At 36.2% G+C, this 23,162-nt stretch overlaps 1 protein-coding gene across 1 annotated transcript in view; it reads left to right on the forward strand.

Annotated features, from left to right (window-relative positions):
* The window catches only part of LOC127852694 (uncharacterized), a 191,876-nt gene extending 178,516 nt beyond the window's left edge, over positions 1–13,360 (forward strand). The window contains exons 2-4 of the mRNA XM_052386644.1: positions 8,958–9,068; positions 11,864–12,063; positions 13,085–13,360. Of these exons, the coding sequence (XP_052242604.1) occupies positions 11,875–12,063; positions 13,085–13,360 (465 nt within the window). The 5' untranslated portion in view covers positions 8,958–9,068; positions 11,864–11,874. The remainder of the gene's footprint in view (positions 1–8,957; positions 9,069–11,863; positions 12,064–13,084) is intronic.
* Positions 13,361–23,162: the final 9,802 nt, after the last annotated feature.

Raw genomic sequence — 23,162 nt, forward strand, 5'->3', positions numbered from 1 at the left:
ACAGGGGCGGGGCTTTTTTCCTTATATGGCTATAGTAAAACCTTGTGAACACTCTAGAGGTCACAATTATTTTCCGATCATCATGAAACTTGGTCAGAAGAATTGTCCCAATGATGTCTTGGATGAGTTCAAAATGGGTTTGGTTGCTTAAAAAACATGGCCACCAGGGGCGGGACATTTTTCCTTATATGGCTATATATGGCTATAGTAAAACCTTGTTAACACTCTAGAGGCCACATTTATTGTCCAATCATCATGAAATTTGTCAGAAGATTGGTCTCAATGATATCGTAGAAGAGTTCGAAAATAATTATGTTTGCTTTAAAAAAAAAGGCTTCCAAGGGGCGGGACATTTTTCCTTATATGGCTATATATGGCTATAGTAAAACCTTGTTAACACTCTAGAGGCCACATTTATTGTCCAATCATCATGAAATTTGTCAGAAGATTGGTCTCAATGATATCGTGGAAGAGTTCGAAAATAATTATGTTTGCTTTAAAAAAAAGGCTTCCAAGGGGCGGGACATTTTTCCTTATATGGCTATAGTAAAATCTTGTTAACACTCTAGAGGCCACATTTACTGTCCGATCTTTATGAAACTAAGTCAGAAGAATCATCCCGATAATATCTTGGATGAGTTCAAAAATGATGTCGGTTGGTTCAAAAACATGGCTGCAAGGGGGCGAGGCATTTTATCTTATATGGCTATAGTAAAACCTTGTAAACACTCTAGAGGCCACATTTATTTTCCGATCTTCGTGATACTTGGTCAGAAGATTAGTCCCAATAATATCTTGTTATCTCAAGTGAGCGACTTTGAGCCTTTCAGGCCCTCTTGTTAAAGTTTTACGGCGAATGCTGAGCCAGGACAGCACTCCAGGGCGACATTCTAGATCAGCATTCGTTTTTTAAAGTATTACGGTGAATGCTGAGCCAGCTCAGCACTCTAGCGCGACATGCTATATCAGCCTTCCTTTTAAAAAGCATTACGGCGAATGCTGAGCCAGCTAAGCACTCTTGCGCGACATTCCAGATCAGCATTCCTTTTAAAATTGTCACGGCGAATGCTGAGCCAGCTCAACACTCCAGCGCGACATTCCAGATCACCATTCGTCTTATACAGGTTACGGCAAATGCTGAGCTAGCTCAACACTCCAGCGCGACATTCCAGATCACCATTCGTCTTATACAGGTTACGGCAAATGTTGAGCCAGCTCAACACTCCAGCGCGACATTCCAGATCACCATTCGTCTTATACAGGTTACGGCAAATGCTGAGCCAGCTCAACACTCAAGCGCGACATTCCAGATCACCATTCGTCTTATACAGGTTACGGCAAATGCTGAGCAAGCTCAACACTCTAGCGCGACATTCCAGATCACCATTCGTCTCATAAAGATTACGGCAAATGCTGAGCCAGCTCAACACTCCAGCGCGACATCCCAGATCACCATTCGTCTTATACAGGTTACGGCAAATGCTGAGCCAGCTTAACACTCCAGCGCGACATTCCAGATCAGCATTTCTTTAAAATTGTCACGGCGAATGCTGAGCCAGTTCAACACCCCAGCGCGACATTCCAGATCACCATTCGTCTTATACAGGTTACGGCAAATGCTGAGCCAGCTCAACACTCCAGCGCGACATTCCAGATCACCATTCGTCTTATACAGGTTACGGCAAATGCTGAGCCAGCTCAACACTCCAGCGCGACATTCCAGATCACCATTCGTCTTTTACAGGTTACGGCAAATGCTGAGCAAGCTCAACACTCCAGCGCGACATTCCAGGTCACCATTCGCCTTATACAGGTTACGGCGAATGCTGAGCCAGTTCAACACTCCATCGCGACATTCCAGATCACCATTCGTCTTATACAGGTTACGGCAAATGCTGAGCCAGCTCAACACTCCAGCGCGACATTCCAGATCACCATTCGTCTTATAAAGATTACGGCAAATGCTGAGCAAGCTCAACACTCCAGCGCGACATTCCAGATCACCATTCGTCTTAAACAGGTTACGGCAAATGCTGAGCCAATTCAACACTCCTGCGCGACATTCCAGATCACCATTCGTCTTATACAGGTTACGGCAAATGCTGAGCCAGCTCAACACTCCAGCGCGACATTCCAGATTACCATTCGTCGTATACAGGTTACGGCAAATGCTGAGCCAGCTAAACACTCCAGCGCGACATTCCAGATCACCATTCGTCTTAAACAGGTTACAGCAAATGCTGAGCAAGCTTAACACTCCAGCGCGACATTCCAGATCACCATTCGTCTTATACAGGTTACGGCAAATGCTGAGCCAGCTCAACACACCAGCGCGACATTCCAGATCACCATTCGTCTTATACAGGTTACGGCAAATGCTGAGCCAGCTCAACACTCTAGCGCGACATTCCAGATCACCATTCGTCTTATACAGGTTACGGCAAATGCTAAGCCAGCTCAACACTCCAGCGCGACATTCCAGATCACCATTCGTCTTATACAGGTTACGGCAAATGCTGAGCCAGCTCAACACTCCAGCGCGACATTCCAGATCACCATTCGTCGTATACAGGTTACGGCAAATGCTGAGCCAGCTAAACACTCCAGCGCGACATTCCAGATCACCATTCGTCTTAAACAGGTTACAGCATATGCTGAGCAAGCTTAACACTCCAGCGCGACATTCCAGATCACCATTCGTCTTATACAGGTTACGGCAAATGCTGAGCCAGCTCAACACTCCAGCGCGACATTCCAGATCACCATTCGTCTTATACAGGTTACGGCAAATGCTGAGCCAGCTCAACACTCTAGCGCGACATTCCAGATCACCATTCGTCTTATACAGGTTACGGCAAATGCTAAGCCAGCTCAACACTCCAGCGCGACATTCCAGATCACCATTTGTCTTATACAGGTTACGGCAAATGCTGAGCCAGCTCAACATTCCAGCGCGACATTCCAGATCACCATTCGTCTTATACAGGTTACGGCAAATGCTGAGCCAGCTCAACACTCTAGCGCGACATTCCAGATCACCATTCGTCTAATACAGGTTACGGCAAATGCTGAGCAAGCTCAGCTCTCTAGCGTGACATGATAAGGATGATAATAATAATGAATACTTTAAAAACGAATACTTATTTCTTCTGTATAATATTCGATATTTTCTTTGGCTAATATTTCATGAATTACATTATTCTTATGTATAAAAAATTGTATGTTCGGTTTGCAGATATCAACGAATGTACAGTTAATACTACCAGCCCATGCCTAAACGGAGCTACATGCACGAATACCATTGGTTCGTTCACTTGCGCATGCGTAGCAGGATTTACCGGACCACTGTGTGGAGCAGGTATCCTTTTACACAAATCTTGATTTCGTATCATTTGTATAACGCATTTAATGTGCTTGCATTTGTTATTAAAGCAATATTCGTATTTCTATTTCCTTTTGCAGCTGTTTTTTCGGAATTGTCTTGAACGGTTCTGTTTGAACGTACTGATGAAATACACGTTAAAAAATCTACAGAGATTTATATATAAGTAGTTTGCGTGGATTAATAAAGTTCAATATAAAATGCAATTCATTAGCTACAATAGAATGCTGGTTATATGCATCGTATATGCCAAAGCTTTCAGTGGCCATCGGCTTGTGTTTGTGTTCGTCGTTTGCGTTTTTCCATTGTCTAATTGATTGGTAGTGAAAATAAAACGGACAAAAAATCACTCTCTTAAGCCATTGAGTTCACATTTGCTACGCAGATATCATGAATCACGTATCGTTTGGATGTAATATATAGATTTATATAGAGGTTAATACTAAAACGAGAAATGTGTTGTGAAGTCTCGTCCGAACGGCCTTTAGACTCTGTTGGCACTATATTATTTAATTTATCTTAAAAAGTATTGCTCGCAGATTTATTTTCTATTTATTTTCATCAATGATCTTATTGTATATTTTGAATGTGTTAATGGTGTCAAAAATCAAAGTTTTTTCCATCATGAAGTTAAATTCTTAGTGAGATTGATATTCGATAGTCCAACAATATTCATTTAATATGATGGTAATTGCAAATTGTTTGTATATTCATTAGTTATTGCTAAATAAGTGAAATACGAATATTGAAAAAAAAACAGTTTAAGATAGCATTCAATTTACTAGATTCATACGTTTTTTTTGCGTGAATCATAAAATGACAGATACATTCATTGTATATCTTCATTTTAAGCAGTAACCCCCTTCTCTCTGTCGTCCCAGGAAATCGATTATTTCGGTGATATATTATTTCTTTCAATGCGGCAACATGAAGCAACTGTCGATTCAAACTACACCATTTTCTTGTAGAAATGCTTCATACTTGCCCTCATTAGTTCTTACCATGAGACTATACAACTGAGACGCCACAAAGGTTAAACATCCTTGATAAGTAGCGATATGTCCCTGTCTCGGCATGTTTTGCCATCACATTAGATGAGCGTAATATTGAATAAGTTATACTATGTCATTCTCAGATTAGAAAAAATGAGTTATGTGAATGATACAAAATTCATTCTGTTCAGGCGGCTTGAAGACGTTGCCGAATTATTATACAAAATTCCTTACATCCAGGCGGCTTTATGACGTTGCCGGACTATGAAAGTGCGTGGACAGATATCGCCTCCAGTAAAACCTCTGCCAGCAGCTACAAGGAGTTCGCTCATAAACTTGGCGAGGTTCCAATCCTTGTAGACGTACAGGTGATGGCAATCGATGGGCCGAACAAGGGATATATCTTCCAAGCATCAGGTGGGTATCTGCACTCTCGTTGGATGTATATCATACAGTTCACAAACGTGAGCATAAACATGGAATTTACTGACCCTATACTTTATCACATTTTTAAAAATGTTTTATTTTCTGTTTTGACGATAGTGTACCTTCCCTTTTAAGTGAATATTATCGGGCTACCCGTGAGGTACGAAGTGTCGACCTGATTCAAATTCCTTATGCTTTGCGTTGGCTGTTCAAAGGCGGTTACCCCAGCTTATTTTTATAATGTTTTATATCGTGTGTAAACTTGACTTAAATAACAATCACTTTCTTGAGTTTAATTATCCCGCTATATGAGAAGCGCTGTGGTAAAACGGGGCTTAATGCATGTGCGTAAAGTATCGTCCAAGATTATCCTGTGCAGTCCGCACATGCTAATGAGGGACTTTCATCTTTAACTGTATTTTTTGTTTAAAGGAAGTGTCTTCTTAGCGAAAATACAATTTAGGCGGAAAGTGTCACCCCTAATTATCCTGTTGCCTTCAAATAGGGACACTTTATGCATATGCATTTCGCCCGGTTTTTCTTTTTTTCTGAGTGTATCTCAATTGTATTGTGATAATATTTTTCTATTGCAACTAATATTATACAGGACACCAGCAGCGCGATGATGACCAGCCGGAGAAGTATGGCGGCGTCATCTACATTTACTCTGAGACATCTGTGCGTGTCAGTGCGCCCCTCAAGGCTAACAACCATCTGGGAAGTACAATTTACACGGGTACATTCTTTTATATGTGACCCGCTCTGGGAAAATGGTACTTAATGCATGTGCGTAAAGCGTTGTCCCAGATTAGCCTGTGCACTCCGCACTGGCTAATTAGGCACGAAACGTTCCGCTATTATTGTATTTTTCGTTTAAAATGAAGAAGTTTCTTAAAAAATGTTATTTAATGCAAAAAATGTCGTCCCTGGTTAGCCTGTGCAGACTGAACAGGCTAATCTTAGACGACACTTAACGCACTTGTATTACGTCTAGTTTTTCAAGAACGAGCCTCATTTGAAGTAATAAATACATTTAAACAACAATCCATTCAGTTTAAATTGTTTATTCTAATAGTTTATTTTTAGAGAGCACAATAACATGGTAATTCTTGGTAAATTGTAGTCAATATATCCGTACAAAAGAACACAGATACCGAAACGCAATCTTTTAAATATACTATCGTACATGGTATACACTTATTTTATGTGTTCAGTTGTTTCGTAAACAGGGCCGACGACTGTGAGAAATATCTTATCCTCGGACTTAAGATATTATTTGAGCCTCGTTCTGGGAAAACTGGGCTTAGTACATGTGCTTAAAGTGTCTACGAAATCCGAATGGGAAATTGAATTTTTGCAAAGTAGAGACTTTATTTAAACGAAAAAAACTCGGCACATGGTGACCCCAATGAGCCTGAGCAGACTACACATGCTCACCTGGGACGATAGTTTCTCACATGCATAAATCATGAAGCACAATTTCGACTGAACCGGGCTGATTAAACATTTTACAGGAGCGTCTCCTTACTGGGTTGGCCCTAATACACAAGACAGTTTGAGTGCTCAGGTACGAGTGCGGTGTTGGCGGGAGTCGTCACTCCCCAAACCAGACTTCTCAAATACTGGGATCACCATCAAATCTACGACTCAATTGGGTTAGTTTGAACTTAACACGTCGTTGGACTTAAAAGGATGCGTGATTTTTCTAATTGCTTACTTTTCTATTTAAAAACGAGAACAGTTAAATTAAGGTCGATACTCCAGATTGCTTTTTCAAATCACGATAAACCCGTATCATATTATTTAAGACATAATGCTGGTTTCTTGTGATTTCTTCAAGAAAAAAGAAATAAATATAAACAATACTTGACCGTGATTAATGATGTAGCAAATTATAAAAGATTATGATCTTGAACTGTGAAAAAGCTTTTATGTTACCTAAAGGCATTATACCAACTGACCGATCAATGAGGTAGCAGAGTTTATAAAAAAGTAGTTAATTCCAAGGTCCTCATAAAGCGGGATCTAGTTTAATATTGCCATATAAATATCCTCAGTGAGCGAAGTATATTAGAAAGTCGTCATTACAATGTCCTCATTTAGCTGGATCGATTATAACATTGTCATTACAATGTCCTCATTTCGTGGGATCGATTACAACATTGTCATGACAATATCCTCATTTCGCGAGGTCGATTACAACATTGTCATAACAATGTCCTCATTTAGCGGGATCGATTACAACATTGTCATTACAATGTCCTCATTTCGCGGGATCGATTACAACATTGTCATTACAATGTCCTCATTTAGCGACGTCGATTACAACATGTTCATAACAATGTCCTCATTTAGCGGGTTCGATTACAACATTTTCATTACAATGTCCTTATTTAGCGGGGCCTTTTACAACATTGTCATTACATTGTCCTCATTTAGCGGGGACGATAACAACATTTTCATTACATTGTCCTCATTTAGCGGGATCGATTACAACATTGTCATTACATCGTCCTCATTTAGCGAGGTCGATTACAACAATGTCATTATAGTGTCCTCATTTAGCGGGGTCGATTACAACATTGTCATTAAAATGTCCTCATTTAGCGGGGTCGATTACAGCATTGTCATTACAATGTCCTCATTTAGCGGGGACGATTTCAACATTGTTATTGCATCGTCCTCATTTAGCGGGGTCGATTGCAAGATTGTCATTACATTGTCCTCATTTAGCGGGGTCGATTACAACATCGTCATTACAATGTCATCATTTAGTGGTGTCTTTTTCAAAATCGTATTCACACTGCCCTTATTACGTGGCGTATATTATAAAGTCGGCATTACAATTTCCTCTTTGAGCGGTATATATATCGAAGTCGTTATTACAACTTCCTCATTTAACGGTTTGTATTATAAATTTGTTATTGCGTTGTCCTCATTACGCGGCGTATATTACAAAGTTGTTAATACAAAGTCCGCATTAAGCGGCGTATATTATATCTAAGATCGCGTTCAAATGCTCCATCTCATGTCCTTAAGTATTGCATTAAGCATCTTCCATAACAAAGAAGTTTGCATTGCGCTGATAAAATAGGGCTTAATGCATGTGCGTAAAGAATCGTCCCAGAGTAGTCCACATAGGCTTATCAGGGAAGACACTTTCCGCATATACTGGAGTTTTGTCTACAAGAGACTTCATTTAGACGAAAACTTCCACGAAAGCGTAAAGTGTCGTCCCTGATATGACAGTTAGGGCTGTAGAGGCTAATTAGGAAAGATAATTTCCGCACTTGCATTAAGCCCCGTTCTCATAGCATGAGGCTCATGTTAATCATAATAGCAGCATTATGCGCTGTGTAATACAAGGTAGTACAGTACAATTTCTGTTTCAGCGGCTGATTCTTATAAGAAGATAAGCCATGGTATTAACGGTACACCAAATCTCGTGGTCTCACGCATAAAGTTTGATCTAGCCGGAACCACTGTATATGACGACTCAGTAGGTAGGTTGTTGGCAACTGATTTATTAGTCTCATTGAATTTCTAAGCTTTCAACATATTTTGTGCAATATATGTAAAATATATGCATAGTGTTTTGAGATAATACAAATATATTCTATTTTACATTTTGCATATAGTTGATTCTAAATTGTTTCTTAGAACTTATGTAAATCGAACAAGGCAAACAAAAGTTGATCTCTCGGTGATCCTGCAAGAAACAGTAGTTTACAAATACTTAACTTAATTCATTCTTTGCGCATGTCCAGTTTAATTTTAATGGACATGGTATACTGCAGTATAATTGTAAACAGCACTTCAATTGAGTCTTTTGTATCCTAACTTGTGGTTTGCATGGATATACATGTATCCGGATATGATACATAAATTACGTAAAACTGGAACCGGATTTAAAAAATAGTGGAAAATAACAGTGCAGAAGAAGACGAGTACCGATGAATGCTTTATGTTTTGTTCCTGTGAATCAAGTTTTAGCTGTTTTATGTATTTCCAAGTAATTAAGCAGGACTGAATTTTCAGAAATTTGATTGTTTTCCATTGGTTATACAAACGGGATACTGAACATTAAATCGCTAATGAGTCATGAGGGTAAACAATTGCTTAACCTTTTTTATGTTTTATTTGTACCATTATATCAGGGTCGGCTGGAGTCATCTATCTGAACAATAAATACAGATCCAACGGTTACGTTGTGTTTGGGTACGATTCCTCAAATATCCAGATTTGGGCGCCGTCAGACATCTATGGACGTAAGTTGAGTATTGAGTGACGTGTTACAACTTCAACGATTTTGGCGCAATTAGAGTATGAGAGGTTTATTACAAGTTCAGCGCCATGGCGCAATCAGAGTATCAAGTGGCGTATTTCATATTCAGCGCCTTGGCGCAATAAGAGTATTGAGTGGCGTTTGACAATTTCAGCGCCTCGGCACAATATGAGTTTTAAGTTGAGTATTACACATTAAGCGCTATGGCGCAATTAGAGTATTGAGTTAAATATTGCCACTTTAGAGCAATAGTACAATATGAGTATTGGGCGAAGTATTACAACTTCAGCGCTAAAGAGCCAATATAGTATTGAGATGAGTACCACAATTTCAGCGCCGTGGCAAATAAGAGTATAACGTGAAGTATTAGAACTTCAGCGCTTAAGTGCAATAAGAGTACTGAGTGGAGTATGGAACATTTCAGTGCCATTGCGAAATAAGCGTATTGAGTGGAGAATGAACATTTCAGTGTTATAGCGAAATAAGCGTATTAAGTGGAGAATGAACACTTCAGTGCTATGGCGAAATAAGCGTATTGAGTATCGTATTACAACTTCAGTGTTATGAGGCAGTTAGAGTATTGATTGGCTTATTACCAATTCAGCGATATCGAGCAATTTAAATATAGAGTTGAGTAAACAGCATTGTGTTTAGTATAACCACTTCGGCACCGTGGAGCAATTAGAGTATTGAGTGAAGTAAACCCTATGGCGAAATAAGCGTTTTGAGTGTAGTAAATCAACGCTGTGGCACGATTTAATTATTGAATCGAGTGTAACCACTTGAAAACAGCATTGCGTTGAGAGTTACCACGTCAGTACCGTGGAGCTATTAGAATATTGAGTGGAGTTTTACCACTTCAATGCTTTGGCGAAAAATGCGTTTTGAGTGGAGTAAGTTAACTTCAGCGCTATGGCGCAATTACAATATTGAGTATCGTATTACAACTTCAGCGCTATGACGCAATTAGAGTATTGAATTGTGTATTCCCAATTCAGCGCTATGGCGCAATTAAAATATTGAGTTGAGTATCACAACTTCAGCGCTATGGCCCAAATAGAGTATTGAGTGGAGTATCAAAACTTTAACGCTATGGCACAATTAAAGTATTGAGTTGAGTATCAAAACTTCAGCGCTATGGCGCAATTAAAGTATTAAGTTGATTATAAAAACTTCAACACTATGGCGCAATTTAAATATTGATTTGATTATCAAAACTTCAACGCTACGACACAATTAAAATATTGAGTTGAGTATCACAACTTCAACGCTATGGAGCAAGAAGAGCATTTTGCTGGGTATTACAAATATAGCGCTATTATGCAATTAGAGTATTGAAATGAAAAATACAACTTTGGGTTTAGTTGTACAATTTCAGCGTCATTTCCCAATAAGAGAATTACAACTTCAGAGCTAAATAGTACGTATAGTATCGCGTTGAGTACTATTACTTCAGCGTCCTAGCTAAAACGAGTATAGAGTGAAGTGTTAGAACTATTGAGTCGAGTATCACCAATTCAGTGCTTTGGCAAAATAAGCGTATTTAGTAGAGTATTACAACTTCAGTGCTATGGAGCAATACAAGTATTAAGTGGAGTATCACCACTTGAGTGCTATGGCGAAAGGAGCATGTCGTGGGTTGTAAAACAACTTCAGCACCATTGTGCAAGTAGAGAAGTGTGTATTGTTTTACAACTTCAGCAGTATGGCGCAATTAGAGCATTGAGTTGAGTATTACAGATTCAGCGCAATGATATAATTTAAGTATTGAGTTGAGTGTTACAGCTTCTAACAGCAGTGTGTTGAGTATTACCACTTCAGTGCTATGCAGCAATTAGAGTATTGAGTTGAATATTTCAAATTAATCGCTATGACGCAATTAGAGTATTGAGTGTATTACTCAATAAAAATAATGAAATGAGTATCACAACTTCAGTGTTATGTTCCAAGTAGGGTATTGAGTTGAGTTTTACAACTTCAGCGCCAGCGCCCTGTCACAATTGTATTATTGAGTTGAGTGTAACCACTTGTAAACAGAATAACCACTCCAGCGCTATGACGTAATCCGAGTACTAAGTTGAGTATTACAAATTCAGCGCTATGGCACAATAAGAGTATAGCGAGTATTACCAAGAAAGCGCTGTGGCGCAATCACAATATTCAGTTAAGTATAACTGTGGAACCCCTCGTCTGTGTCCTGTGGACTATTGATATTCCTGCTGATTCATTGACATTTTGTGAGTTTAAATCATATGATATGTGCTTATAATAGTATGATGTGTGCTTGCCATAATATGCTGTGTGTTTGTGATGGTTTGCTGTTTGTTTGGGATGAGTTGCCATATTCTGCTGTGGGTTTGTCATGGTATGCTGTGTGTTGTCATGGTATGATGTGTGTTTGTGATGGTACGCAGGAGAAAGACGAGGCGTCCCATATATAGCCACTAAAGTGCTATGGCCCGAGTAAACTATTGAGTTGAGTATCACAACTTCGGCGCTATGGCACAAGTAGAGTATTTAGTGGAGTATCACAAATTCAGTGCTATGACACAATTTAAGTATTGAGTTGAGTGTAACCACTTGTAAACAACATTGTGTTCAGTATAACCACTCCAGCGCTATGGCGCAATTAGAGAATTGAGATGAGTACAACAACTTGAGCGCAATAGCGCAATACTAACATTGAGTTGAATATCACAACTTCAGCGCTATAGCGCAATTAGATTATTGCGTGGCGTATTGCAACTCCAGCGCCGCTGGATCTTTTAATATATTCAGGCCTTGTTAGCATGGGGGACGGCTACGGGATTAGTGGTCAAGCAACAGTGGCTGACTTGCAGCTCTATGCATGGAGTAACCAGACTCTTCCCTACCACACTAGCGGTACTCTGAAACTAAGTTCAACCCAGAACGGAAGTGAAAAAATACTCGACTATAATCCGGCCGGGAACGAAAACCAGGTCTTCACTCGCGCTTGGGTAAGGTTTTAGTTTAAACCTTATTTAAGCAATCAACATGCTGACGCTTATTGAATCGCTCGTGAGTCCATTTCCTGGGTACACTCATTTCTCTTAGTGTCTTTAATCGATGTCGAAAGGACTCTCCCATAGTGGGGATCGAACCCATTACCTCACGGTCGCTAGGCGTTTGCCATATCCTCTTCGCAACGGCTACATTGGTGCTTAGTTTCTTGCTATTTCAATGGTAATAAATGTTAGATTTCCGTGTATAGAATATAATTGGTTAAGCTATGCTCAGCGACATTTATTAATGGTCACAATTTGTTTAATATCCATCCACTGAAGGCATTTTTTTACATTCACATACAAAAGCGTTACGAAAATAAATAAAATGATGTGATGAACAGCAGTCTATTTTAGTCTCGTTTTAGTATAATTTTCGTAAGTGAATAGAATGTAACAAGCTCAAATTGTTACGCAGATTTGACCATCACCACGCGCTGTAACCGAGTTTTTTTTATGTATATTGTAGCTACGCTTTTGCCCACTAACCATGATATTATACCTATCACACCGTCTGGAGTTAGTTAGAAGCTGTGTACAGCGTTAATGATAACGGGATAATAAGTACACGTATATTTAAATCTTCAACGTACGATATTTGTTATTATTTATCCAATTCATATCAACATTTCCAGTCTTTATGATAAGACTTATGCTTTTGCATTAATCTAAAGATTATTTTCTTGTCAATATATACTGTGTGTAACATATTGAAATATACTAATATGAGACACGGTCTGGGAAAACATTGTTAAAGCCATGTACGTAAAGTGTCGTCCAAGATCCGGAAATTCATGGATACTTTCCGCCTAAACCGGATTTCCATATAGAATATGCCTCTTTAAAACGATACACATATGAACGGAAAGTGTCGTCAAACCTTAATCTTGTGCGGATTTCACAAGCTAAAATGGGGCGAAACTTAGCGCGCATGCATTATGCCCAGTTTTCGATGAACGCGTCTCATATATTCCAGATTCAATCATCGATTAGCCCCAGCACCGGTTACAGGTTTCCCGGTACGGGGTCATTGTCCTACGAGACTACTGCCTACGACAACCCGTGCACATATGGCGGTATGGTGTACGCCTACACCACTCAGGCTGCTCGCTTCTGGCAGCCGGGCAACACTAATGGCGCCATGGTCTGCATTGCCAGCTGTCTGGGAACTGCAATCAACAATCAGGCGTTAAACGACGGCACCGCAGTACTGCATTCATGGGAACTGGGTACGTTGGTGGCTCTTGGTTGATGAATTATTGCCTGTATCATTGCATAAATTATGTTTCGAAAGATTGAACTGCATGATTAAACTATTAACTTAACATTTCATAGCGGGTGTGGTAAGTTCGGCTCGATTGGTCATTGTCGGCTCGAGTACTACTTACATGTACTCCGGGTACTTTTAAATAAACTTAAATGTACAACGGGTACGGTAAACATACTGAAAAGTACCTGGGAATGCTAACGCTAAATTGGTCGTTGTTGGCTTTTTTCCCAATTGATTATGGTGATATAAATGTCGATATTCTGTAAAATGACCTCTATGTAATCGAAACTCATACTACAAAAGGATGTCGAGGAAGGTTTTTCGAAGTGAATTCTGTTTCGTATTTTGTAGCGCGTTTTACGACATCGGATTTTTTACGGGAATAAAACTCGGGTACAGTCTAATTGGCCCATTCTATACATAGATGGTGACGTCACTACGTTATTGTTACCTCTTTACTAAGACGCATCACATTCCCCTGGTTTGGGAATTATCTTCCGCCAAAGTAATTCTGCGTAGGAATGAAAAAGTTAATAATTAAAGAAAAACGTTTGTTATTGTGTTTATAAAACGGAATGTTGTTTAAAGAAATGTTATTTTATTATGTTTAAATGTGATTTTCAATCTATGTTAAGACTGATAGCGATCATCAGAAGCACGATTACCTGACCTACTTTTGCTTTCACTTTTCACTTGTAAAAGAAGTGCTGCCCACAATTCCTTTTGTGCTAGTACACAGGTCAGTAAGACCGGTGTGGACACAATGAAATTGGCCGGATTCGTGTTGATATAATTTCCGTACCGGGGTACATTTAAGTAAACGACCCGAGCCGACAATGACCAATCGAGCCTAAGTTCGGCATAACATTATACCAATTTGTTATGATAACTTAAATAGCATTCAATTATTTTGCAACATTGCACAATTGTATTTGATTTAAAAAGAACATGTACAAATCCGTAGTTTAGTATTTCACTCTATGTGTGTTCTATGCAGATGTTAACGAGTGCCGAACTAATCCTTGTAAGAATGGAGCCACGTGCGAGAACTATTTCCGTAGTTACGCCTGCAGATGCGCCCCTGGATACGCTGGCATGCTCTGCGAAAACGGTATGGACTAATATTACTGTGCAAAATATGAGTATGCTGTTTCAATATAAACAAATAAGTTCAGTTACGTTTATGTGTGTGACGAAATATGTTAAAGAATGTTGCCGAAAACGCATTAAGTGCAATAAGAATTTATTTTCACGTTTTTGGTAAATTGACAAAACTTATAAACAATTGTTTCAGATTCGCAAATTTTCTTTGTAGTTATGATATTTGTGAAGAAGCAGTAATGCTGAACATTTGCCATGCTTAGAATATCCTTTATATGCATTTTTTGACGATTTTAAAGCCTGAAAATTATAAAACGTTGCAACGCGAAACGATTGAAAAATTTGGAGGGTTCTGTTGTTGTCGTTATGTTTTGTGATACTACGATGATTGCTTATATATAGTATAAAATACATCAATCATGGTATGAGCACGGATGGCCGAATGGTTTAAGCGATAGACTTTTACTCCAGGGTCAGAATCGAGCCAAATGCAGGGTCACTTTTTTTCTTTCTTTAATTATATTCTTGTTTTTTACTGGAACTTTTAAGATCCAATGTTTACATTTATCAATATAAAGCTCATGCCAAAATCTGTGAAACGGCCCCTTTAGAGACAAAGACATGGAGCGAGTGAACTAATTTTCCAACTAAACACAGCATCTACAATCAGTGCAAAATAATATTTTTCAACACAGAGGACTAGAGATTAGATCTTAGTCCTACTTTCAGCATATCGTCCAGTTATAACTGTGATGCTGTTACTCAAGGTGTAGTTGGTTTCGAAATTTTCATTTGGGAAAAAAATCAACACGTGACATCCTTTACAACAGTACTTATCATAAGCCATGCTAAATAGGAATCATGTATACTTTAAAAGATTATGTCTGTCGATCTAATCCTCACATGTATTATGCGGCCTATTGTGCAATGTGCAAGGCATTTAGACAGGTTTACGAAAGTTAAATCCATGTTTATGGGTCCCGTGTATATTTCGTCCTGTATCGTTCATGTTATAATATGTTTAAAAATAATTTAGGACAACACATAGTTGCAATTTTTTGTTTGCTTACGTTGTTACTTTGATGATTTTGGAAATAAGAAATATTGATAATTTCATTAGATATTAATTATGGCAATCGCTGGTAAATATAATTAGAAAACTACTAAACTGCACAGTCATTTGTCATCACAAAATAACAATTGAAAATTTAATGATGTTTGATTTTAGAATTGTAAGCATGCATTTTTGTATTATTTTCATTTCGAACACAACAAGTCTTTTTTTTTAAAATTTAGGTCGACTTTTTTCTGTATTCGTGGTTAATGGCATCTCGTTTATTTTTTATATGTTTTTAATTGCCATGTAATGGTGATTGTGCCTTGCAATTTTATATGTACACCTTGAAATGAACTGTTTTCGATTAAAAAGTGAGGACACACAATTTTGTTTAAAATAGATTTTGAAGATGTATGCCAATGAACACCTTTATTAGATTAAAAAAACAACAGCTTATGTATAGTTAAAATATTTAACTGGCGGAAAATGATTGGCTGACCTACATACTCTAATATTTGGAGTTATTAATGGAAACTTGTCTTTTATTTACCTCACCTGTCGATCAACACGTCATGATGTGCACTCAGTACAATTTAAATATGGCGCACCAAAAGAAAATACATTCGAATCGTTTAAACTTACTGATGATAACGAATATCGTCTTGTTAAGTCAACTCTGTGTTGCAAATGAATATTCTCATAGCATATTGTCTGATAATCTTTGAAAGAAAGTGATGATTGGTTTATTATGCAGCTGACTTTTTTGAATGCACATAATGCAACAATTTTAATTTAGAGCGTTATAACTCGTGTTAGTTCCATTATGTTTTAAAATGTAATGCAACTTTAAAATGCATACATTTCATTTTCACTTTCAGAGGCTGTGTAATTCAAGCGGAGAGCAGTTCATTCACAATCTATAACGGCCTTGACTGGCACATGCGAAATTGTGCGCAACATAATTTGTTCAAGATAAGTCACAATGGTTTCACGGCAATATAGTGGAATCAAGTAATGGAAAAAACAATGACAATATAGCCTGCGATAGCAACGTGGTTTTAATACAATCTTTACATTGTTGTGCTTACATTTTCTTTAATGTAATTGAAATGATTGAAATAATAATGCAATATTTCCAATATATATATAATGCTCACTGTTGCAAGATTTACAAAAATCTTCAAAATATCGTCATTAGTTGGCATGACAACCGTTAACATCAAGAAGATGTGACACGCGTATGGAAAGGTAATTTTTGCACACGACGCAAGATTGGAATAAAATGCTTATAAAATACTTTAATATGTACGCGAGCTACTCATTCAATTCAACTTGTATTGTTACATAATTAAATATGTGTACTCCCCATTCGTTACTATTTGTATTGTTGCATAATTATAAAAGTGAACTAACCATTCTGTACTACTTGTATTGTTGCATAATTGAATACGTGAACTAGCCATTTATTACTATTTGCATGCATAATTATGAACGTGAACTACCAATTCAGTACTTATTTTATTGTTGCATAATTAAATACGTGAACTACCCATTCATTACTATTTCTATTGTTGCATAATTATGAACGTGAACAACCCATTCAGTACTTCTTGTATTGTTGCATAATTATGAACTACTCTTTCAGTACTACTTGTATTGTGCATAATTATGAACGTGAACTTCCCATTGTGTACTACTTGTATATTTACATAATTATGAACGCGGACTTCCAAGTCTGTACTACTTGTACTGTTGGATAATTATAAACGTGAACTTCCCATTCAGTACTATTTGTAGTGTTGCATAATTATGAACGTGAACTTCCCATTCAGTACTATTTGTATTGTTGCATAATTATGAACGTGAACTAACCATTCAATACCACTTGTATCGTTGCATAATTATAAACGTTAATTACCCATTCGGTACTACTTTTGCTATTGCATAATTATGATTGTAAACTGCACATCCAGTAGTAATTATTCCTACTAACGCATTTATACAAACATGTCCACCTGAACCGGTATAACAACGACCGATATATTTTTTTAGAGATGGATATATAAAACAAAATACTTAACATTTTACCTTAAGTGTCCGACGATAGTTTTAATGTTGTATTATGTCGTCACTATGAATTTAAGATCACGTATCATCATATTTATATTAAACTTCTGTCTCAATTACGTTTTTTTTTCATTGGCGTACGCACTTCTGTTAAAAAGAACTTCTTTGCAATTAAAATTATCATTTGTTTGAAGGAAATGGCGCTGGAAAATAAGTGGGTAAACATCGAAACATGAACATGGTAGAACCTATTATTTATTGCGAAAGTCCTGTGTTATATTTATAGTAAACTATTGAATTAGTTGTAAATTACCGTCAGAAACAAACAACATAATGCTTCTTTAAATAAGTTATTTTATTTGCAGAGAATGTTTTCTACTTTTTACCATTTAATATTCTTGGAAGAATATTTTAGTCAGTAAGTCGTAATCGATTTTTTATTTTAATTTAAAAGACTTAGATTTGAAACTGTTTTTTTCTATATTGCCTGAATATATGTGATGTCTCTTGGTCACCAATCGCACTGTAACGGTGGTTTTATGTCTAATATTAATTGTATGTATTTATGCGTGCGAAAAATTCTTACAGTTCATTAAATGATAAGATTAAAACTCGATAAATAGTGTATGTGTAAGAAAAAAATGAATTTGCATACATAAAATATACTATATGTCTATGTTAAAACAATACCATGGCTTTTCGCTTTAAACATATATTATGTTATGTGCTAATTACACGCGGCATATTTTATCAGTGACATAAACCGTTTTCACTGAATCTATCATAGTCACTCTTATGTTGGTATATCTTCTTAACATTGTATGAATAAATTGTATTCATTAAGGACGACTGTTGTAACTCATGTAGACCAGCGTATAAACAAATGAAATGTTAATGCACATGCTTTCTAAGGATACTATATAAAACTAATAGTGTGACCAGTTATACTAACGAATATGTTTCAGAATTAAATACATGTACCGGTACATAAAATTCGAACGTCAGCAGATTTAAGTTAAATTTGAAATATTGCCAGATAAATGATACCTTTGTCCTATGAACATATCAAATATGCTATATTAATACTTCATAAAAAGTTATACGTGGATAACATTTCTATGATTGCTTGATTTCATTTTGTTGTGGTTTTGTTTTTTTCAAATGTATGTATGTATTTTTGTTTAAAAAAGCTCTGTAATTAATACTTCTCTGATGTAACTCAATATTAGAGGACAATGAGTGGCAATATATTTTAATTCATGTTTTAATGCGGAATGTTTGTTGATATTGTTGTGACTAAAATAATCTCTAAATATTCATTCATTATAGTAGATACAAAGAAGGATCTCACTTTAAATTTATTCGCATAAAGGGCAAGTTTAAGTGTCTAGTATTTTGCAAGTCCTCTATTCATTAAATATCTCAACATTTTTCTTCAGAAAGTTATGGTTCGAATACTCTTGTCTATATATAGACTCTGTGTTGTAAAATGGAAATTTAATTTAAATGTCCTCTCTTTTATTACTATTTCATTTGGATCGCAATGCTATAAGATCCCTAAAACAGGTGTAAAATACAAATTTTTCGCACTGCCTTTTCCAATGTGCTGACCCCGGTTTTGTTTGTTTTTGTATGTTTTTGTAGACGTATCTGCCTTGTCAACTTTAATTGTGTTGTGTCTAGTTGTCTGGCATTTGATTCCTTGACATAAATAAAGTACCGATTGTATAACAAATTGTCTCTCCTGCTGCTGCAGAAGGTTCTGTTTGTGTACATTTGATCATAATGGCACAACACGATTGTTTAATGATTAGTTGTTTTCATATCCGTTTGTGCATTTAAAGTGTCCAAGGGTTGGCTTCCACTAAATATCGATATTTTGAAAATCGATTAAAACGAATGAATTGCACATTATAGTGGAAACATTAATCATGATTGAGTCAAAAGTAGATTGCTTTAAATGGAATTATAAAAGCCTCTAAAAAGGGGTGGTTGAGTGCCTACACAATTATGACACAGACATAGATGCTATTTACATAGATATTTACTGTACCGACAGGTAGAATCCTACATTCCAGTCAGCGGACAAAACGGATAGAAGCGTCCTTTTAAGCCTTAACATGGCGATTTGTTTAGGTTATGTTTATATACTGTTAATATGCCTTTTGTCGGTATAGGCAAATGCAAATTTGGTGCAAAACGCGCAGCACAATGTCACTTTGCCTTAAGCATACGTTGAGAGGATACATGTTTATCGCATTCGACTGCGGGCTGACATGTGCGTGAAATGTCATATGCAGAGCGTTTTTTGACATCGCGTCCTACGATTGTTACGTGATTTGCAAACAATGCTGTCTGCACTAATGAAATCTGTTAACTGTGTATACTATACCAAAATAAATTAACAATGTTCAAACTTACATGTATAAAAGTATGTATGTAACGCACCTACTGTTTTCGTTTGCTACGGACGATTTTGTATTCAATGAGGATGTAACACTTATCTATTCTTATACAATTAGTACTTTCGAAATATTAAAAATTATCATTCTCACGTTTTATTTAACCTTTCATCTCCCCTTCACTCTTTATCATATTATTATAGCACCGTCTCAAAAATATTTTTGCTGGTTACTATATTTTAAATATATGCAGATGAATATTAATGGAAATACTGATATTATTGTTAAACTATGCCGTATTACTTGTATATATTCGAAAACGATAAGACAAACTAAATATTACTTTCGTCTTTAAAGTTAATATGAATGTATATAAAATATATGTTGATTGCTGATATAATAATTTAATTGATTCTAATATGCCTTAACATATAGTGCGTATTTAGAAATAAGTTACATATACAAATAAACAAAATATACAATATCGTAAAATAGTCAGTGAGGTAAATGCATAATTATAAGTCAAAACAGATAAAAACATATTTTCGCTTTAAATAATCTATTTGTTGTTATAAACCTGACACTAATTATCATCCTTTTAAGGTGATAAATTTCATTGTATTTTGTACATTTTTTATCAACATTTATTGGCAAAAAATTAATTCACTGTGACCTTTCGATGTCTTTATCTATATTGTATGCTGATATATTTGTTCTCTCTGTATTAAAAGTTCAACCACTTTAACATATTAAAAACAGTAAACACTACGTATATATTGCATGTCTGAAAAATGTAAATGACAAAAAAAGCCAAAACTAAAATATTTCTAAACGGGTAATTCCCGTTTATATCCATTATTTGTGTGTCTGTAGTTTTTCTATTTCTCCAATATGATAAAATAACCTTGATTATTCAGTAACATATTAAGTGCCTGGTCTAGTATCAATGTATTGTACATGCATTTCAACACGGCTCCTGTTTTATCATCAGTCACTGACCCCAAATTATATTTTATAATATGAGTATTGTTAGCTCATCGGAGCACATAATGCAGGATGATACCTTATATTTGCTGTTTGCAATGTCAACATTTATATTGTCAACTTAAGAAGCCACATTTTTTGCACAATCTTAATTAAACTTTGTCAAGACATTTGTCCTTGTGATATATCAACTGAGTTTGAAATTGGTTTACATCTGATTTAATAATATATCACTTGGTTAAATCAAAGAAAACTAATAAATCTAATGTGAACACTCTAGAGGCCACATTTATTTCCATTCTTCGTAAAACGTATGGTAGTTGCCATACCAATGATATCTCGTCCGACTACGAAATTGGATGGCATGGGGTTCAAAAACTAGGTCCTTAAGTCAAATTACAGAAAACAAAATACAAAATCTATAGAGACACCCCATCCAATATTGTTTCCAAAGCTTCATGATTTAAGATCTCTACATTTGTCACATAATATTTCGACTGAGTTGGTTAATGTGTCATATGGGGTCAACATCAAGGTTACTCGGTCAAATTTACAAAAGCTTGTGAACACTTAAGACAAAAAATATTGCAGAATCTTATTACATAATTATAAGAACATTAGTTAGCATTGTATCGTGACAGGTCGCGTGAGTTAAAAAGCTAGGTTACTGGGTCAAATTAAAGAAAATAGTTGTGAACACTTTTGCCACATGTATTAACCAGTCTTCATTAAAACCTGATCAGAGCATTTGCCCCAATAATAGTATCTCTCCCAAAGTTTTAAACGGGGGCATATGGGGTCAAAAAATAGGTCATCAGGTCGAATTTATTTAATGTCCCATTTGTGAGACAAGGTGCTCGTCCATATCCACCATGAGACAGGAAAAGTGTTTCTTAAGGTGCTATAGTAATATAATTTGAACATTCTAGTTAAATATTTGGCCCACGTACTTTGAAGCTTTTTTTAAAACATTGACATTATGTTTGTACACAACTTCAGATAACTTTTGAGGGAAGGTCTTTGTTTACTCACTGATTTCCAATAGGTTATTTTACAGTCGCAAAATTTATACCAATGTTTGATAATCTAAATCATACTCTTATTTAGATAGTCATGTTTTGAGCATCTAGTAACATACTTTTTGAAGAATTTAGCGCTACGAAAAGTCAGATTTCTAAATCATTCATTGCATACGTCATATAACCGGTTGATACAATTTCGTTTTCTTTAATATTTTTTTAGAAAATGAAATAACATAACATACCTTATAGATACTCTTCAAATGGAGTGTGGCAACGCAACAATTATTCGCTCAGATAATAGTAAAAATTGAAAAGAAAGAATGGATGATGTAAATAGTGACAAATGACAGTGTAACATAATGAACGCAAAATTTCGCTTAACTGACATCCCGCAATCGATTAAGAAAAATAACGTATTCCTGGGGATTCAGACAATGCCTGGATGATAATAACGCTCACTGGTAAACATATGTATGTATTTGTAAAATAAATTAAAGCAGTAATAATAGTTCATTAAAAATATTACTTGTACTTGTCTACATAGCTTCAGACTTTGTATTACAGACATGTAACGAAAACGCTCTTAACACAAATAGACTTACACAATTCGCTAAATTTCACTCAAAGTATGGTGATTTAATTTCTAAATATGATGTTTCTTTAAAATAGCATTTAACTAATGGAATTTCACACCCATCATTGTATGGAGATGTTTTGAAGCGTGTTCGCAAATTAAAATATCTTAAAGAACATGTTTATATTAAACTTTTCAATTTTATAAAATCATTTGTATCAAAAGGATATGATGTTAACGTACTTAAAAGCAGGTGCCTGTTGGTTTTCGATTCACTATATCTTTCTTCTCTTACAATTTGGAATCATTAATGGAATTACCATTTTATACGTTTGATTCTTAAATATTTAATTACCTAAGCTGGTTTTATTAAGTAATTCAATTTTACAGTACCGCCCCTTTAATATTTTTAGTTTGATGCTGCAGTACTGCCCCTGGATTTTGTTTACGTCATCGTGTCTTCGCTTGTCAATTACGTCATACGATATTCTTTTGTGTTCCTGGCTACATAGATTTTTGAGACGTCATCATACTTTTACTGTTTAATCTGCATGCATAGGTCATTGGATTTAAAGCG

The sequence above is a fragment of the Dreissena polymorpha genome, chromosome 12, assembly GCF_020536995.1.
Source record: "Dreissena polymorpha isolate Duluth1 chromosome 12, UMN_Dpol_1.0, whole genome shotgun sequence".
Classification (NCBI taxonomy): Eukaryota; Metazoa; Mollusca; class Bivalvia; order Myida; family Dreissenidae; genus Dreissena; species Dreissena polymorpha.